Source organism: Strix uralensis, chromosome 1, assembly GCF_047716275.1.
Source record: "Strix uralensis isolate ZFMK-TIS-50842 chromosome 1, bStrUra1, whole genome shotgun sequence".
NCBI classification, from domain to species: Eukaryota; Metazoa; Chordata; class Aves; order Strigiformes; family Strigidae; genus Strix; species Strix uralensis.
In genome coordinates, this window is record NC_133972.1 from 108,619,133 (window position 1) to 108,633,090 (window position 13,958).

At 45.7% G+C, this 13,958-nt stretch overlaps 1 protein-coding gene across 1 annotated transcript in view; it reads right to left on the reverse strand.

Annotated features, from left to right (window-relative positions):
* The window catches only part of SCGN (secretagogin, EF-hand calcium binding protein), a 28,501-nt gene extending 15,771 nt beyond the window's left edge, over window positions 1–12,730 (reverse strand). Inside the window, exons 1-2 of the mRNA XM_074893230.1 lie at window positions 12,658–12,730; window positions 11,898–11,968 (exon numbers count right to left, since the gene is read on the reverse strand). Of these exons, the coding sequence (XP_074749331.1) occupies window positions 11,898–11,968; window positions 12,658–12,730 (144 nt within the window). The remainder of the gene's footprint in view (window positions 1–11,897; window positions 11,969–12,657) is intronic.
* Window positions 12,731–13,958: the final 1,228 nt, after the last annotated feature.

The following is a 13,958-nucleotide window of genomic DNA, read 5'->3' on the forward strand; positions in this document are numbered from 1 at the left end:
AGACCAGTATTTGGAGACCCCAAAATATTTCAGTGACGTCTGTTTCTTTAGCCAACTGTTCCCACTATACCACTGGTGTTTGGTTTTGTGTGAGTGTGTGTTATGGCATTTTTCATGCTGCTCATTTTCAACTTGTGCTTTTCAGGAAGGTGTCCTTATCCTTGAACTACATCTCTGTAGTTCATTAGATCATCAGCCTTGAAAGGTGTCAGTGGAGCTAGATTGTCACTTATTATTGCCTGTCAACTGGTTCAAGACCTGGCACCAAGCCCTGTCAGTGTTTCTGGGTTAATAGCATGGAATTTCAAGTGGTTCACATTCCCTTTGCATCTGCTCAACCCCATGATCAATTTAGACATAGTGAGTTTTCAGGACTTGTCAGGTTATATGTTTTGACAGGCATCACTGTGACAGGTGAAATACAATGCTTAGGTTCATCAGGCATGATATCTTTCTCTTAGCAGTAACTGTTAGGGTGTCTGGTCTGACTGGGCTACACAAAGTACAATTTACCCACCCTGGGGAAAAGCTTCTGGTCAGATAAGCTTTGTGTCTGGGCTGGGAAGCTCACCTCGTCAATCTTGCCCAAGTAATTAATGAAATCCAATGTTACCCTCCGCACCTGCACGGAGCAGGTCCTGGCTCCTCTCCCCGTCCCATGGGAGGTGGCCCTCTCTGGGAGGGAGGGAGGGAGGGAGGGAGGGAGGGAGGGAGGGAGGGAGGAGGATAACCCAGACTGGTTCTTGGCATACCTTTGTAGCATTTATTACAAGATAATAAAATAAGTTCTTCCCAACCCCTGAAGAAAAGCTCTTCAAATGTTTTATCATCTCTATGTCCAGGTGGTCTTAGGACTACAGCTGTGTCTTCCTGGGTCTTCCAACCCAGTTTCTCGTTCTTTCAGCTACTATTTCAGGCTCATCAGGTTGCACAATCTCTTTCTTAATAACATGACACAAAACCATGAGTGACTTTCTCAGTGCATAGCTCAGTGCAGCCTGCCTGGCTGTTCAGAGGCTGAGCAAATATAAACCCCACTCCTAGGGAAGGACACTGTTGTCCTGTCCAGACAGAGTGAACAGTGGGCGTGCATGCTCTGTGTGATGCCCTGGATGTATCATGTCCAGGCCTCGGATAATTCACTGCCTTATGTGCTCCTTTAGGCTGTGATTCTGCAAAGCATGAACCAGAGCAGCAATTGTGTTGTTCTGCAAAAAGTCGCATGGGGTAGAAGGAGATCTATGTAAGGTTTGTCACCTCTGAGCACACACAGTAACTGCAGCTCATGTTCTCACTTGGGATGGGTATTTGAAACCACACTGGAAACTGAAGATGCCTCACACCGCAAAATGTCCTTGGCCATACCCACCCATTCAGTAGTAGCCAGATGATGATAGCAATTTCCAGCTGCTCTCAAGTGGTAACGCCACAGAGCCTTTGCTCAGCAGCCCCTGCCACAGTCAGTGATGGAGATGTAAAGTCACAGATGAGGTAAGCAAAAAGAAAATGAGATATCTTCCACCTAGGTTTGTTAAGCTAAGGTCTACCTTTGCACCATCTTTCCTCATGTGTTTAGATGTGGCTGGTATTTCCCAAAAGCCTTAATTTGCTGCTAGTAATAACAGAAAAAAGATATCTATAGGTGGATGGATAGGCAGAGAGTATGAGTGGTCATTTACGGTATAATTTGATTTGTTTTCACCTTACTTCTGAGCAAATCAGCTCATGAGCATTTACCTGCACAGAGTTGTTATGAGCTTATAGAGAAATCTTTAATAGCACTGTCAATGCAGAGGATCCTACACTGAAATCAGGGGAGGAAGTTAATTTGCTTTGATTTATAAACATCAAGTCAAAATAACCAAGAGGGAACTCTGCTTAGAACAAGTGAAACTCTTTAATCTCTCCACTGTCTAGGGTAACACAGGACTAGGATGTGCCAGAGGATGGAAAGTTTGTGAATCTGGGAATGGGAATGGGGCACCCACATGGATCTTTGTAGGGCAGGTGAGGTGCATCCCCTGGGGCGCATCCTTGGGGTACAACACTGAGGGCTGGCAGCTCCTGGTTAGGGCATGAAACACCCAGCCGTGATCCCACAGGGATGTGCCTGAGGTGGCAGTCCCCCTCCTGGGGCCTGCTGTTGGCCCTGAGCAGGTCCCAGGGCATGGCTGCAGGATACTCCATCCCTGCTGTGGTGGCCAGCAAGCCCTGTGGGCTGCGTGGCTGGGCACCCACACCACTGCCCCAGGTGGTCCTCACTGCTGGCCCCCCAGGTGCCGGCACTAGGGACACAGCACACCACTGAACACACACACACATACAGTTTTCTTTCCCCTTGGCATTTTAACTTGCCCTCATGCTATTTAAACTGCCTTCTGACGGCACCGTGGCACTTTGAGACACCTCACAGGAGTTAGACAAGCCTATCAGTTGCCGACTTCAATAGGCTTGTAAAGTACTCTGAAATTATCCTCCTCTGTGCCCAGTAGGATAAATTATTTCTGAAACAATAATCATAGCTGATATTTGAAAAGTGTACTGTGGAGTTCAGACTAGTCATTTGTTAAGAAAGCTTATTGCTCAACTTCGTGTCAGCTATTAACCACCACTTCATTGAGCTTTGTGTGGCAGGAACATTGTTATCTGCATAAAAATAGGACTGACTCTTTTCTTAAATTATTTTTAACTGATTTAAACTATGGGATACATCAAGCAAATACCTGAAATACTTGCAATCTTTACATAGCTCCAACAGCTTTTAGTCCAAGGGGTTACACTACAGTGTTTTTTCAAACTGGACAATCTGTTCATGAATATTCTACTTATGAAACACAAGTGGTAATGGGTTTACCAAAACCCAACATTTACTCCCAAAGCATAAAAGTGAAGTAAAAGGTACTGCACAAACTGGCTTACCCAAGATGTGTGCTCAAGGCAAAATTATTTGTGTACTACAAATTTTTACACTGAGAATGATACACCTTGGTTTATGACCATTAGGTTTCAAAGGTGACCTTTACATTTACCAAAAAACCCCTAATCCCAGAAGATTAAAAAAAAAAAAAAAAAAGATCAAATAAGCCATGCCACTTCCAAGCAGCAACCAAGGTTGGGAGACCTGATGTCCACAATCAACCTGCTGGTGTTACAGACCAGTAGCTTGCTCTGATTGCCTTTCTGTTCCAAAAAAATTAAAAGGTTGGAAAAAGCCTCACATGTAATCAGTATGATTTGTTCCCCTTGTCCAAGCAAGGATATGAACTGCAGATTCCTGCTGTATTTGCTGACTCCGTAATCTGATTTTGGATGTCTGCAGCCTGCAGTGGGGCAGCCTAGGCAGGCTGCAGCGCAGAGCCAGGACAGTGGGACAGATGGGTGGAGCTGCTGATCCCTCCCTGATGGCTTAGGGAGCAAGTTCAGTTCTCTGGCTTTTTTAGATTTTGGCTGTGTATTGTTTCGCCTCCAAATCAGGGCTGCGGCATTGTTACAGTGAGGTAGAGACATTGGGAAGCTTGTGAGTGGTTCATCAGGAGCTACACACCTAGACAAGAGCATGCTGCAGAAACAGGGAGAAAAGTATTCAGGCAAAAGTACTGTCTATGCAATATTCCAGGATTTATGGAGCCAAGGCAGGATTTTACTAGCCAAATGTGTTGTCCCTGGTATTATTTGTACTGGTTCAATGTCCTGGGAGCCCTAAGATGGCTTCAGGAGGGGGCACCCCAGCTGGGACTCCAAGAGCTGCTCAGAAGAAAGGAGGTGGACAAAGACAAATAGCAAGAAAAGGCAGTCATTAGGGAAATAAGGAGGCAATATGGGGACTATTAACATTTTTAAAAGCCTTGTAGATATAGCAACCAATTACAGTCATGTAATTATATTAAGCAGATTTTTTTTTCAGTAGTATCGGTGGTTTGTACAGCCAAGATTCAGGTATCCCTAAAAGGGACAAAATAACTATTCACAGGTAAGAAATTAGAGTTGAGGCAGTTTTTGCAGACACGGCCTGGGCAGGGATCCAGCAACTGGCCAGTGGTGTGAGAGGGCACCTCTCACCTGGCACTGGGGTCGGTGCCAAGCTGAGATGCCGGGGCAGTGAGGGGCTGCACCAGCGCACCGGCCAGGCTGGGAGGGTACAGGGAGCCCCTCACTGCCTCAGCTACCCTGCGATGAGATTGCTGAGGGGAGGCCAAAGGTAAAAGCTTGTCAGCTCACTGGTCAAGAGGCTTGATTTTTTATTCTCTGCCTTTGGGGTCCTACAGATATTTCCTTGCCTCACAGGTTGGGGCAAGTCTTCTGACAGGAGAAGGTGCAGGAGCAGGAGAGCAAGAAGGGGAGACCTCCAGGCAGGTGCATGCAGGGACTTACATCATTTACATGGAAACACAGGTGCTGTGCCAAGTGCTATGGCCACTGGCTTCCCTGGGAAGTTTGTTTTTCCTTCCTTCCCTTTAATCATTAACTCTGCTCAGCTACAGATTGTGACAAGCAGGAAAGCCTAAAAGCCAAACATGCTCTGCTTTCAAATGCCTCAGGCTCACGCTCCATTTATTCAAGTGCTATGAATTACTGGGGGAGTAATAAAAAAAAATACACCTTTCTGCTCTGGAAAGCAACTGTACAAATAGGACAATACAAATTCGTGCCTCTTGTCTCTATGAGCTGGGACATGGGGAAATGGCTTTGCAGCAAGTAAACAGCTGTAGCTGAGCACAGCTTTCTTCATGCTGTCTTGATTACATTGCCTGTCTCAAGCAGCAGATCTCTCCCCAGTTTCAAAGGTTTGCAAAGCTTTCTCAAGTGTTTGCTGCTTGGCCTAAAATTTTGCAGACTTGTTAGCAGGTAGATAAAATTTCCCTTTTGTGAACATTTAAATGTTGCATCCTTTTCTCTGGTAGCTGTCTGTACGGGGAGGCTTTTCTTGTCATTCCTCGTTTTTCCTGCTTCATGCATCTCCCTGAGTTTCTGAAGGAGAATTTAATCAAGAGGTAATAGCCCTAATTGACAGAGAAGCACAATTTCCCCCCAATTTCTGCCTACTTAAGGCAGAAACAGCTATAGAGATGCTCATGTTTAGCATCAGTCAACACCGTAATGAAGAGGATTCCCTGTCAGAGTCTGGAAAACATACCTGAGCTAGGACCTGCCTCCAATTTCGCTCAGGATTGGGCTGAGGAAGAGTACAGTTGCTGGGTGAGCAAGTGTTTGGCAAGAAAGTGTCCTGCAGCAGAAGTAAACCCCCAGCAATGTCTTCCTGATGCTTATTTAAGGGAAATAATCCACAACCCTCTGCTAATTTGCATGAAATATGATCTTCATTGGACCATAGTGATGATGAGAGCTAGCCTGGAATGGAGAGATGCTTTAACCCCTTTTCAGATTGCTTCATATGAGTTATTAAGCTTCAGCTGCCTTGGTCCCTCACAGATTGGATGTTGAGTGGTTTCCAAGAGCTGCTGCATGTTCTCACTGTCCAGTGAAGGAAGAAATCCTTACTATGTACCATGAGGAGAAGGCCATGTCATTTTTGTCCTCATAAAAGCACACAGTTTAAAATATTGCTGTGGCTTTGCTCATACACTTCTCAGGGTTAAATAAAAAATTGCTTACTATGGATGCTCTTCCACAGAGTTTTGCAGAGAAAAGCTTCTGTGCTTCAAGTTTGCATAACAAATGAATTTTCTGCTTTCTCCTTTCCATGTCCAGTCTTCATCTTTCCTTTTCCGAAAACTTTTTAGAAGTATTTAGCATCACAAAGGTAATCTGTTTTTTAGTATTGTTTGTAAAAATGGAAAGGACATGCTCACATTTATTTTTTTTTTAATCTCCACAGCATTTAATTTCTTTGTCGTGGTTGGTTATGATTCTTTGGAAACCTGGCTGTAATCTGTCTTCCTTGTTAACTCCTTCCTTTTATATTGTCACACTCTGCCTCATGCTGTCTAATTAAATTTTTATTCCTTAAGGGATCTATGTGCCATGTGCATGGCAACAGCTTGCCTTGATGAAAACACAACTGTGAGTCATTTGTTTTTGTGGGGTAAAAAGTGAATGTGTGGAGTGCTGTGGAGCCTTTCCTACTTGATGAAAGGGGATGTCTCTTTTAATTCCTGCTGATCAAGACACTCTTGTCATAAATTGACTTTTTTTTTTCCCTTCTTGACATGATTTTTGGAAGCAAGCTACTATATTGATAAGAGTATAAAAAGCAAGAAGAAACTGAATGTGACTATTGTAGCCTGTTTCTTGAAAAAAAGAAAAAAAGAGGTTTATCTGAAAATGCTGGCTTGAGCACGTTTCTCATAATAACAATTCAGCCAAATTTGATAGAAGGGCAAAGAGTCCCAGAGATATCAAGTTCCTACAAGACCTATGAAAATAAATTATGTCTGCCAAGAAGGCTAGTTGGAAAACAAACTCAACAACTGTTACCATGCCAAAAGCCACAGACTACAGACAGGAGGCCAGCAAAGACCAGATGAGACCTCAGTAACGTACACTTTGACCTTAGAAGAAGAACATTTTTTTGGCCAAACATTTCTTCTTTAGATCCCATAGCATTAAAAAAATGAATGATGTGAATGACTTCATTTCATCCATGCAGTTGTACACTGAATTGCCTGTATTAGCATGGGATTTCACCCTGCAGCTCCTGGGCCAACTTCTCATTTAGGTCAGTCTTGCTTACTTAACTGCAGTGCTATCACTTGAAAATTTGGCCCTGTATTTTGGTTAGGATTTACTGTAATCCTGCATGCTACAATAGATGAGTTCTTATCCTGTCATCCCATGTTGTGTTTTGGTTCTTTTTTTAGCTGTCATCAGCACATATGTGAAAAATATTTTTTCACATAGAAGACACCATCATCCAACAAAGGCTATTACAGCCTTCCCTGTGCCATCAAAGTTTTGTGGTTAGGCTTTGGACAGGTCCTTTGTTCTGCCCTTTCCACTAGACTGAAAGTTTTTTGACATGCCTTCAGGCAATGAAAACACATCATTTTTTCTGTTGTCTGTTTTTTCCCATAGGCATGTTGAGTTTGCATTTACTTCCAGGCGCTTGCAGTGCCCTGCCTTAATGTGCAGGAATAGAAATAGGAACTGGTCAGGCTAATCAAGGTTGACAAAAGCCACACCTAAAGAAATAACTGTATTTGGCAATAACAAGAATCATAGAACAGTTTGGGTTGGAAGGGACCTTAAAGATCATCTAGTTCCAACCCCCCTGCCATCAGCAGGGACACCTTCCACTAGATCAAGTTGCTCAAAGCCCCATCCAACCTGGCCTTGAACACTTCCAGGGAGGGGGCAGCCTCAACCTCTCTGGGCAACCTGTTCCAGTGTCTCACCAGCCTCACAGTGAAGAAGTTCTTCCTTATATCTAAATAATCAGGATCCACTCAGGGTTTAGATTTCTGAATTAGTCTGGAGGAAGATGTAAGATAAATGCCTTCTGCTAGGGCTCTTCTTGCTGTTGACTTGACAGTCACTGGAGATCTGGTATGTGGTCTTGGGTCTCTTGAGGTGGTAAAACATAGGAGAAGTCTGCTTTGGATGACTTTGAGGCTGGCTGATATTTTGGCCATTAAACTTTGTTTGAATGACTGCCTGATGAATTCCTGACCATACTAAGTTAAGCACATAATTTAGATAGACAATACATCGTGCAAGGCAAGGATGGAGTGCAAGAGTAGCTGGAGGCTGCTCATCTTCTTTGAAAGTAGAAAGCAAAGACAAATCCTTTATGGCTGTTCAGGGTGATCTCCTGAAGATTAACTTCAGTCCCTTCCAGTCATAACTATCCAGGTGGTTTGAGGGCAGGGGGATTATAACAAGGCTAATACCTGTCTTGCCCGATCAAATTTACACCAGAAGTTTCCACACATGTTCTCTTACACACTTACTATTAGGGAAGGGTGACTGACTTTTACCTGAAAGTCTTCTGTCTAATTTTTGTATAATTTAAGCAAAGTGAAATACCTTTCTGTGAAAGCCCTGCAAGCATAATGGCAATGTGCATTTCCCTCTGTATTTGCCCAGACATCACTGGTTTTATGGAAACTTTCAGTAATCCAAACCCAAAATTTATAGCCATTCATCTATAAAACTCTTCTTGTCTAATTATTATGAGAATATACAGAGAGCTTCATTAAAACTATAGCAAAGAGCAAGCAAGGAAAATCCTAAATGATGTCTATACAGAAAGAAAGATGTACAGCAATGTAAGAGAGAAAGGCAGGGACTGTACTTCCTGTTGCAGCAAGATTGCTTCTTCAGTGTTGAAAGAAACTGTCCTTTTCACTAAGTTTCCACCTCAGTATAAAAACTTTTAGAAAATGCATGGAAAGGTGTCCATGGCGTAGAAGAAAGAGGTTTATGAGTGAGCAGGAGAGAGCACAGGCAGCTCACAGCAGCCATGCAGCAGCAGGTTGGAAGCTGGAGGCTCAAATGGTTAGAGAGAAGTCACAGGAGTAATAACGGCAGCAGATGGATAATGCCAGCAGTTCCAAAACCTGTGCTGGTGTGTGGCTGAATTATCCTCGATTCTGTCTCACATCCCCCAAACAAACCAAATCACAGAAGCCCCTCCAGCTGATGAAGAATTTATATAAACTTTAGTGTCATAAATCACTGAAGCCTTATGGATATGAAGTACACACCTAGAAATCAAAGGCATTTTCTTAGGAATCGAATCGAATCGAATAGAATCGAATCGAATCGAATAAGAATATTTCAGTCAGAAGGGACCTACAACGATCATCTAGTCCAACTGACTGACAACTTCAGGGCTGACCAAAAGTTAAAGCATAATTTTAAGGGCATTGTCCAAATGCCTCCAGCAATTGCCCATTGGTGGACGAAGAGAGACAGAATACAGAATCTGGGATTTGGGTTGGTTGCAACATTTTTCCTTCATCCCCCCTAAATTCTTCATGGTTCAATAAAAGATGATGAATTAGCCTCCCTCGTTGGATGGTATTTCAAGTTTCCTTCCTTGCCCAGAGCTGTCAGGAAGAGCTGTGCCTCTCAGCTTCCCGACAGGCTCCCTTTTGCATTGTTTTCCCAGCTGCTCCCATCCCCTGGCATTTAGTGTCAGCTGGGGCTGCTGCAGAGTAGCTGGGAAGAAAAACAGAGCTGAAGGACTACAGTGGTCATTAAGAAAAATAACAGCTTAGAGAGTGCAGGCTGAAAAAATATAATTATGAAGCCATTCACTATTCAAGCAGAGACAACTTCCAGCACTGATAACATTATTTATCACTTATATAGCACTTCAGACACAGTCACTAATTAATCCTTGCGACACATCTGGAAGTTATGCTAGTGTATTACTGTCTCCCTTTTTACTGAGCAAGTAAACAGAGACATTAAGGGCCCAAGGAAGAAGTAAAGGTCAAAACAAGCACTAAAGCAGAGAGATGCTCAGTCCCAGCTCATTGATTGTATCACAACAGACATTTTCTCTCTGTAGGACCATGAAAACCAGTGGAAAGGGGGTCTTTTACCCCTCCCACTATAACTACGAGCCTGTACAACATAAATCACGTGAAAAAGAGAAAAATGGCTCAAAGTTGTTAGACAAAGTCATTGTAGAGACCTTTGTTTGCTCCGGTGCTACAGGTGATCCCCATCCCTAGGGGAGCAGGGCAGGGGACCTCTCTCAGCCTCCCAGGACAAAGCTCCCCTTGGGTTTTCTGCCACCAAGGCAGGCTGCGCTGCCTGCCGCCCGCTGGACAGGAAACCATTTTGTCCCTATACAACCGTGAGAACTGAAACTGGACTGCTGGCAAAGGGGAACAGGGCAACATGTCGTCTTATCACTCAGGGTAATACTACTTGAGTGGAAATGCTGCCAAAAATAGGCAAGAAAACCAGGGAAGAAAACCAAAACCACTTGATAGCCTGTTTGAGCACCCTGGCAGTTAGTGAGCACTGTCTCCCAGAATTAGCCTATTTCTTCTATTTAATGGGGAGAGAAGGAGTTGTTTCTTTCTTCATTCAATTTATGTTAAGCTTTTTCTTTTAATGGCAAAACTAGACAGCAGAAGCAAAGGAGATGCAAGCTAGATGAGGGTGCTGGTTTAAGCTTGGAGTCATCCAAAAAGTTACTTCTGGCAATCAGTGACACTGCTCTTGATTTCTCGAAGCAGAATAGTTCATTGCTAGAACATGCTCATTCTGCATGTTCTGTGTGCTGATACCTAACACAGTAGAACAGAGTTCACTTTGATATCAGCAAGACCACAAAAAGTGCTGTAAGACACCAGGTTCGCAACCCAGCTGATGTGATGCTCTCTCCAAAAATCTCATGTGAGGGATGTGCAAGGGCAGCTATGGGCCAGAGTGGGGCTGGAAGTTTCCTTTTGCCCTCTCATCATTAGGACGCTGCCTGCAGCATGAGATCCCCGGCTAAACCTTGGTTTTATCACCAGCTACAGCTCGCTCTAGAGAGCCCCACTTGGAGGTCCCTTGCTTCAGTGACCCGCTGCAGCATTGAGCTCTGTGGCCTCATTTTAAGCCTCTCCTTCAGCATCTCACATTTGCTGTCACTGGGTTCACTTGAGTGTGCTTTGCGCTGGTGTTTCAATAGCCCAAGACTAGCAGCTCCCAATTTCATCTTTTGTTCCTGGGTAAATGAACATGAGCTTTTCAATTTCTCTTCAGATCAGTTTTTCTGTGTCCCTAATGATTCTTAGTGCTTATTGTTGAATCTTTTTTGATTTCCTTTAAAGTCTTTGTACGTGCCTATCTGTTCCTCTAACAATCCATGCTCTAGAAAGACATTTCTGCAGGAGCTGCCAATATTTGCATCCAAATTTACTTGCAAATTAAACAAAAACATGCTTGAAAAAATATCCACAGCTTCTGGTTTTTTATTGCAGCCCCAGAGATCCAAGAATCCTAATTGGCTTGTAAGTATAATTCTGATTTTACACTTGATATTCATGAACGTATGCCTTTTATCAGCTACCTTTTCCCTTTTCATTAATTACTTTTTGCTCAAAGGAATTGTTTCATCTCTGGTTGTTGGCATACCCTCTCCTTCCATTTGGAAGATGCTTACTCCTTTTCTCTTCCTAGTTGGGCACATGCTGCATAGCAAAAATATTAAGCTCATTATCAGAATATATTCTTTACGTACTTCTGAGCAGCTGACCTTAGTGGCAGGATTTCTTCTTCACCGATGGTGATGGTCAAAGGCAATGTATGACGTGGAGCTGAGGAAACCAGACCCTGTAAATTGTCATGCAACTTCTGGTAGGACTGAGATGCAGAGAGTGAGAGAAGGGAAATGCTGCCAAAAATAGGAAAGGAAACCAGGGGAGAAACCCAGAATCACTTGAGAGCCAGGTCTTGACCTTACGAGCAACAGAATTGACTCCTGTTTGGCTTCTAGCCATTTTTGGCAACGAAGACATACGTCTTCTTCCTAAGCACCGTTTAAAATTAATGACAGTATATTTGTTAAAAATTGACCTTGGAGAGAAACCTATCATATTAACAAAACTAATCAGCACTCGCTTGAATAAATCATCAATGTTGTCCTCCCCCTCACCCTGCCAGACTGCGTGCGGGTGCTTTTTCATTTGTTTCTGTACAGTGGCAGTAAATGAGTTTCCCTCTGCGCTTCCAACCAGCCTCTTCAGCTGGTGCCAACTGTGGTCTCACCACGACAGCGGCTGTTGGACTGAAAACAACTGATCAGACTTCTCAGGTGATTGCACTTGTTGTCACGCCTGCTTAAATGCCACCCTGTAACCAAGAGAAAGGCTCTTTACCTGGGGCATTGTGAAGGAAGCTAGCAGTCAGAGAACAACAAAGACAAATCATCCCTCAGCATAACAACATTTTTGCTTGGACTTGATGCACAACTAACGCGGCGCAGTACTTACTTCTGGTCCCAGTTTCTCCAGGAGATGATGAAAAAAATTGTCAAGTTCCTTCCCTTCTATGTAACCGTTGTCTAAAGAAAAGTCAAATACATTAATGGTCAGGTGGCACTGTCTGAGCTCTGGGAACCATGTCCTGGGCTGCGAGCGGGGAACCCAAAGGCTGCACAGTGGGGGTCTCGGCTGGGGGCCCTGCCTGCCCACTCGGGGGGTTTCCTATTCAATTTGACCAGTTCACGTCTATGAGGATGCTGGGCACAGCGTTGTGGAGCTCCCTTAGAAGTTCTCCTTACAGCAAACTTTTCAGGAAAAAAAAACCCACAAGAGGGAACATGAGAAGGGATGGGGAGGTGATGAAAAGGCAAAAACTTTGGAGTGAAAAGGGGGGTTTTCAGACCTGATATTAGGGCATGTGGAGGAGGAAGAGGGGGGCACTGAAACACCTACAGGACCCCATGGGGTGAAGCTTGGGCATGCTGGCAGGCACCCACTCGTGCAGGCACCCGTCTGCAGGTGAAACAGCCCGGGCACCCCAACTGCACCTACCTGGGCACCCAGACGGGCACCCACCTGGACGGTGGCACCCACCCACGTGGGCAATCCCTACGTGGCACCCACGCAGACGGGCACCCATCCACCCCAGCACCCCCACACACCGCACCCACCCGCGTGGGCACCCTCTAAGTGGCACCACCCGCCCAGCAGACACCGCCGCGTGCCCCCCCCCCCCCGCGCGCGTGTCCGCGTCCCCGTCCCCACTTGCCGTCGGCGTCGAAGTGCCGCCAGGCGCCGAGGAAGGCGGCGGCGTCGAGGCGCCCCGCGGCGCCGCTCTCCATGGTGCTGCCGCCGGCGCCCGCTCCGCGCAGCTCCCGCGCAGCCCCCGCGCAGGCTCTGCCCGCGGTCCGCCGGCGGCCCCGGCTTTGAGGGCGGCGGCCCCGCCCCGGGGGCGGCCCCGCGGGGGGCGCCGGGGGAACGGCCCCCCCACGCGTGCGGCCCGTCCCCGAGGGTACCGTCCCACCGACCCCCGCCCGCCCTGCCGCGCTGCCGCAGCTCGGCCCGCCCCGGAGCCGCCCCGCTGCCCGGGTCCCACCCGCTGCAGGTGCCTCGGGTGGCCGCGGAGCAAGGCCCGGGCCTAAACCAGGGCCTGCGTGGGCACGGGTTTTGTCAGGCAGGGCCCGAGCCTTCCCACGTAGGCTGGAGGAAGACCCGAGCCTGCAGCCACCTCTTCGAAAGGGCTGTGCACCGCTTGCAGGCAACCTTTAAAGTTTCAAAACTCCCCGAATGAAAGAAGAAGTGCCGGAGGGAAACGTGAGCCTTCGGAGAAGAAGTAGTGTTTGGGGGGAAAAAAAAAAAAGTTTGCTAAAACTTGTAAACCCTCCTCCCTGGTTCATGAAAGCAAAGCAACAGCCAGCAGTGATCTCTCACGTCCTCATCCCTCCCAGCGGTCAGGAGGGTGGGTTTCCCTCGCAGGAATGAAGAGCAGCAGAATGAAAAATGGTGGAAATCCACACCCTTTTCCTCCTGTAATAATAATTGAGAGAAGAAACTTTGGCATTAGAGGTCTCGATGCTGGTAGAAAAAGGCTGATATTTATATTCATGATGGTCCTGCTTGGGACTACATGTGATCTGAATGTCACCTGTACATTCATCTGCAGTGGGACTGGGCTCTGTGGTTTTGTGCTCCCAGAATCATTTCTAGCAACTTTATTATCTCCTTTGAGACCCCTTACAGATAGTTTTTTCCAGGTTGCTTGTGATTCGATGTATATATTTTGATTTTATGCAAATACTGATTGCTTTAGAGAGGCTCCTAGAAGCAGAGCAGAAAAGGCTTTTAAAAAGTATTTAATGTTTGCCCCAAGCAGGTTGCTATGACATCTGAGAAAAAAAACCCACAACAACTGAAGAACTAAAAGTTGCATTTTACTCAGGAAATACCAGGTCTGCAAATTGCATTCTCTGGGAGAGATCACAACCATGACATCCAGGTTTTCCAGTGTGCAAAGGAAAAGGAGACTCTGCGGAGCTGATGCCTTTAAGCAGCAGCGTGTGAACAGCTGGG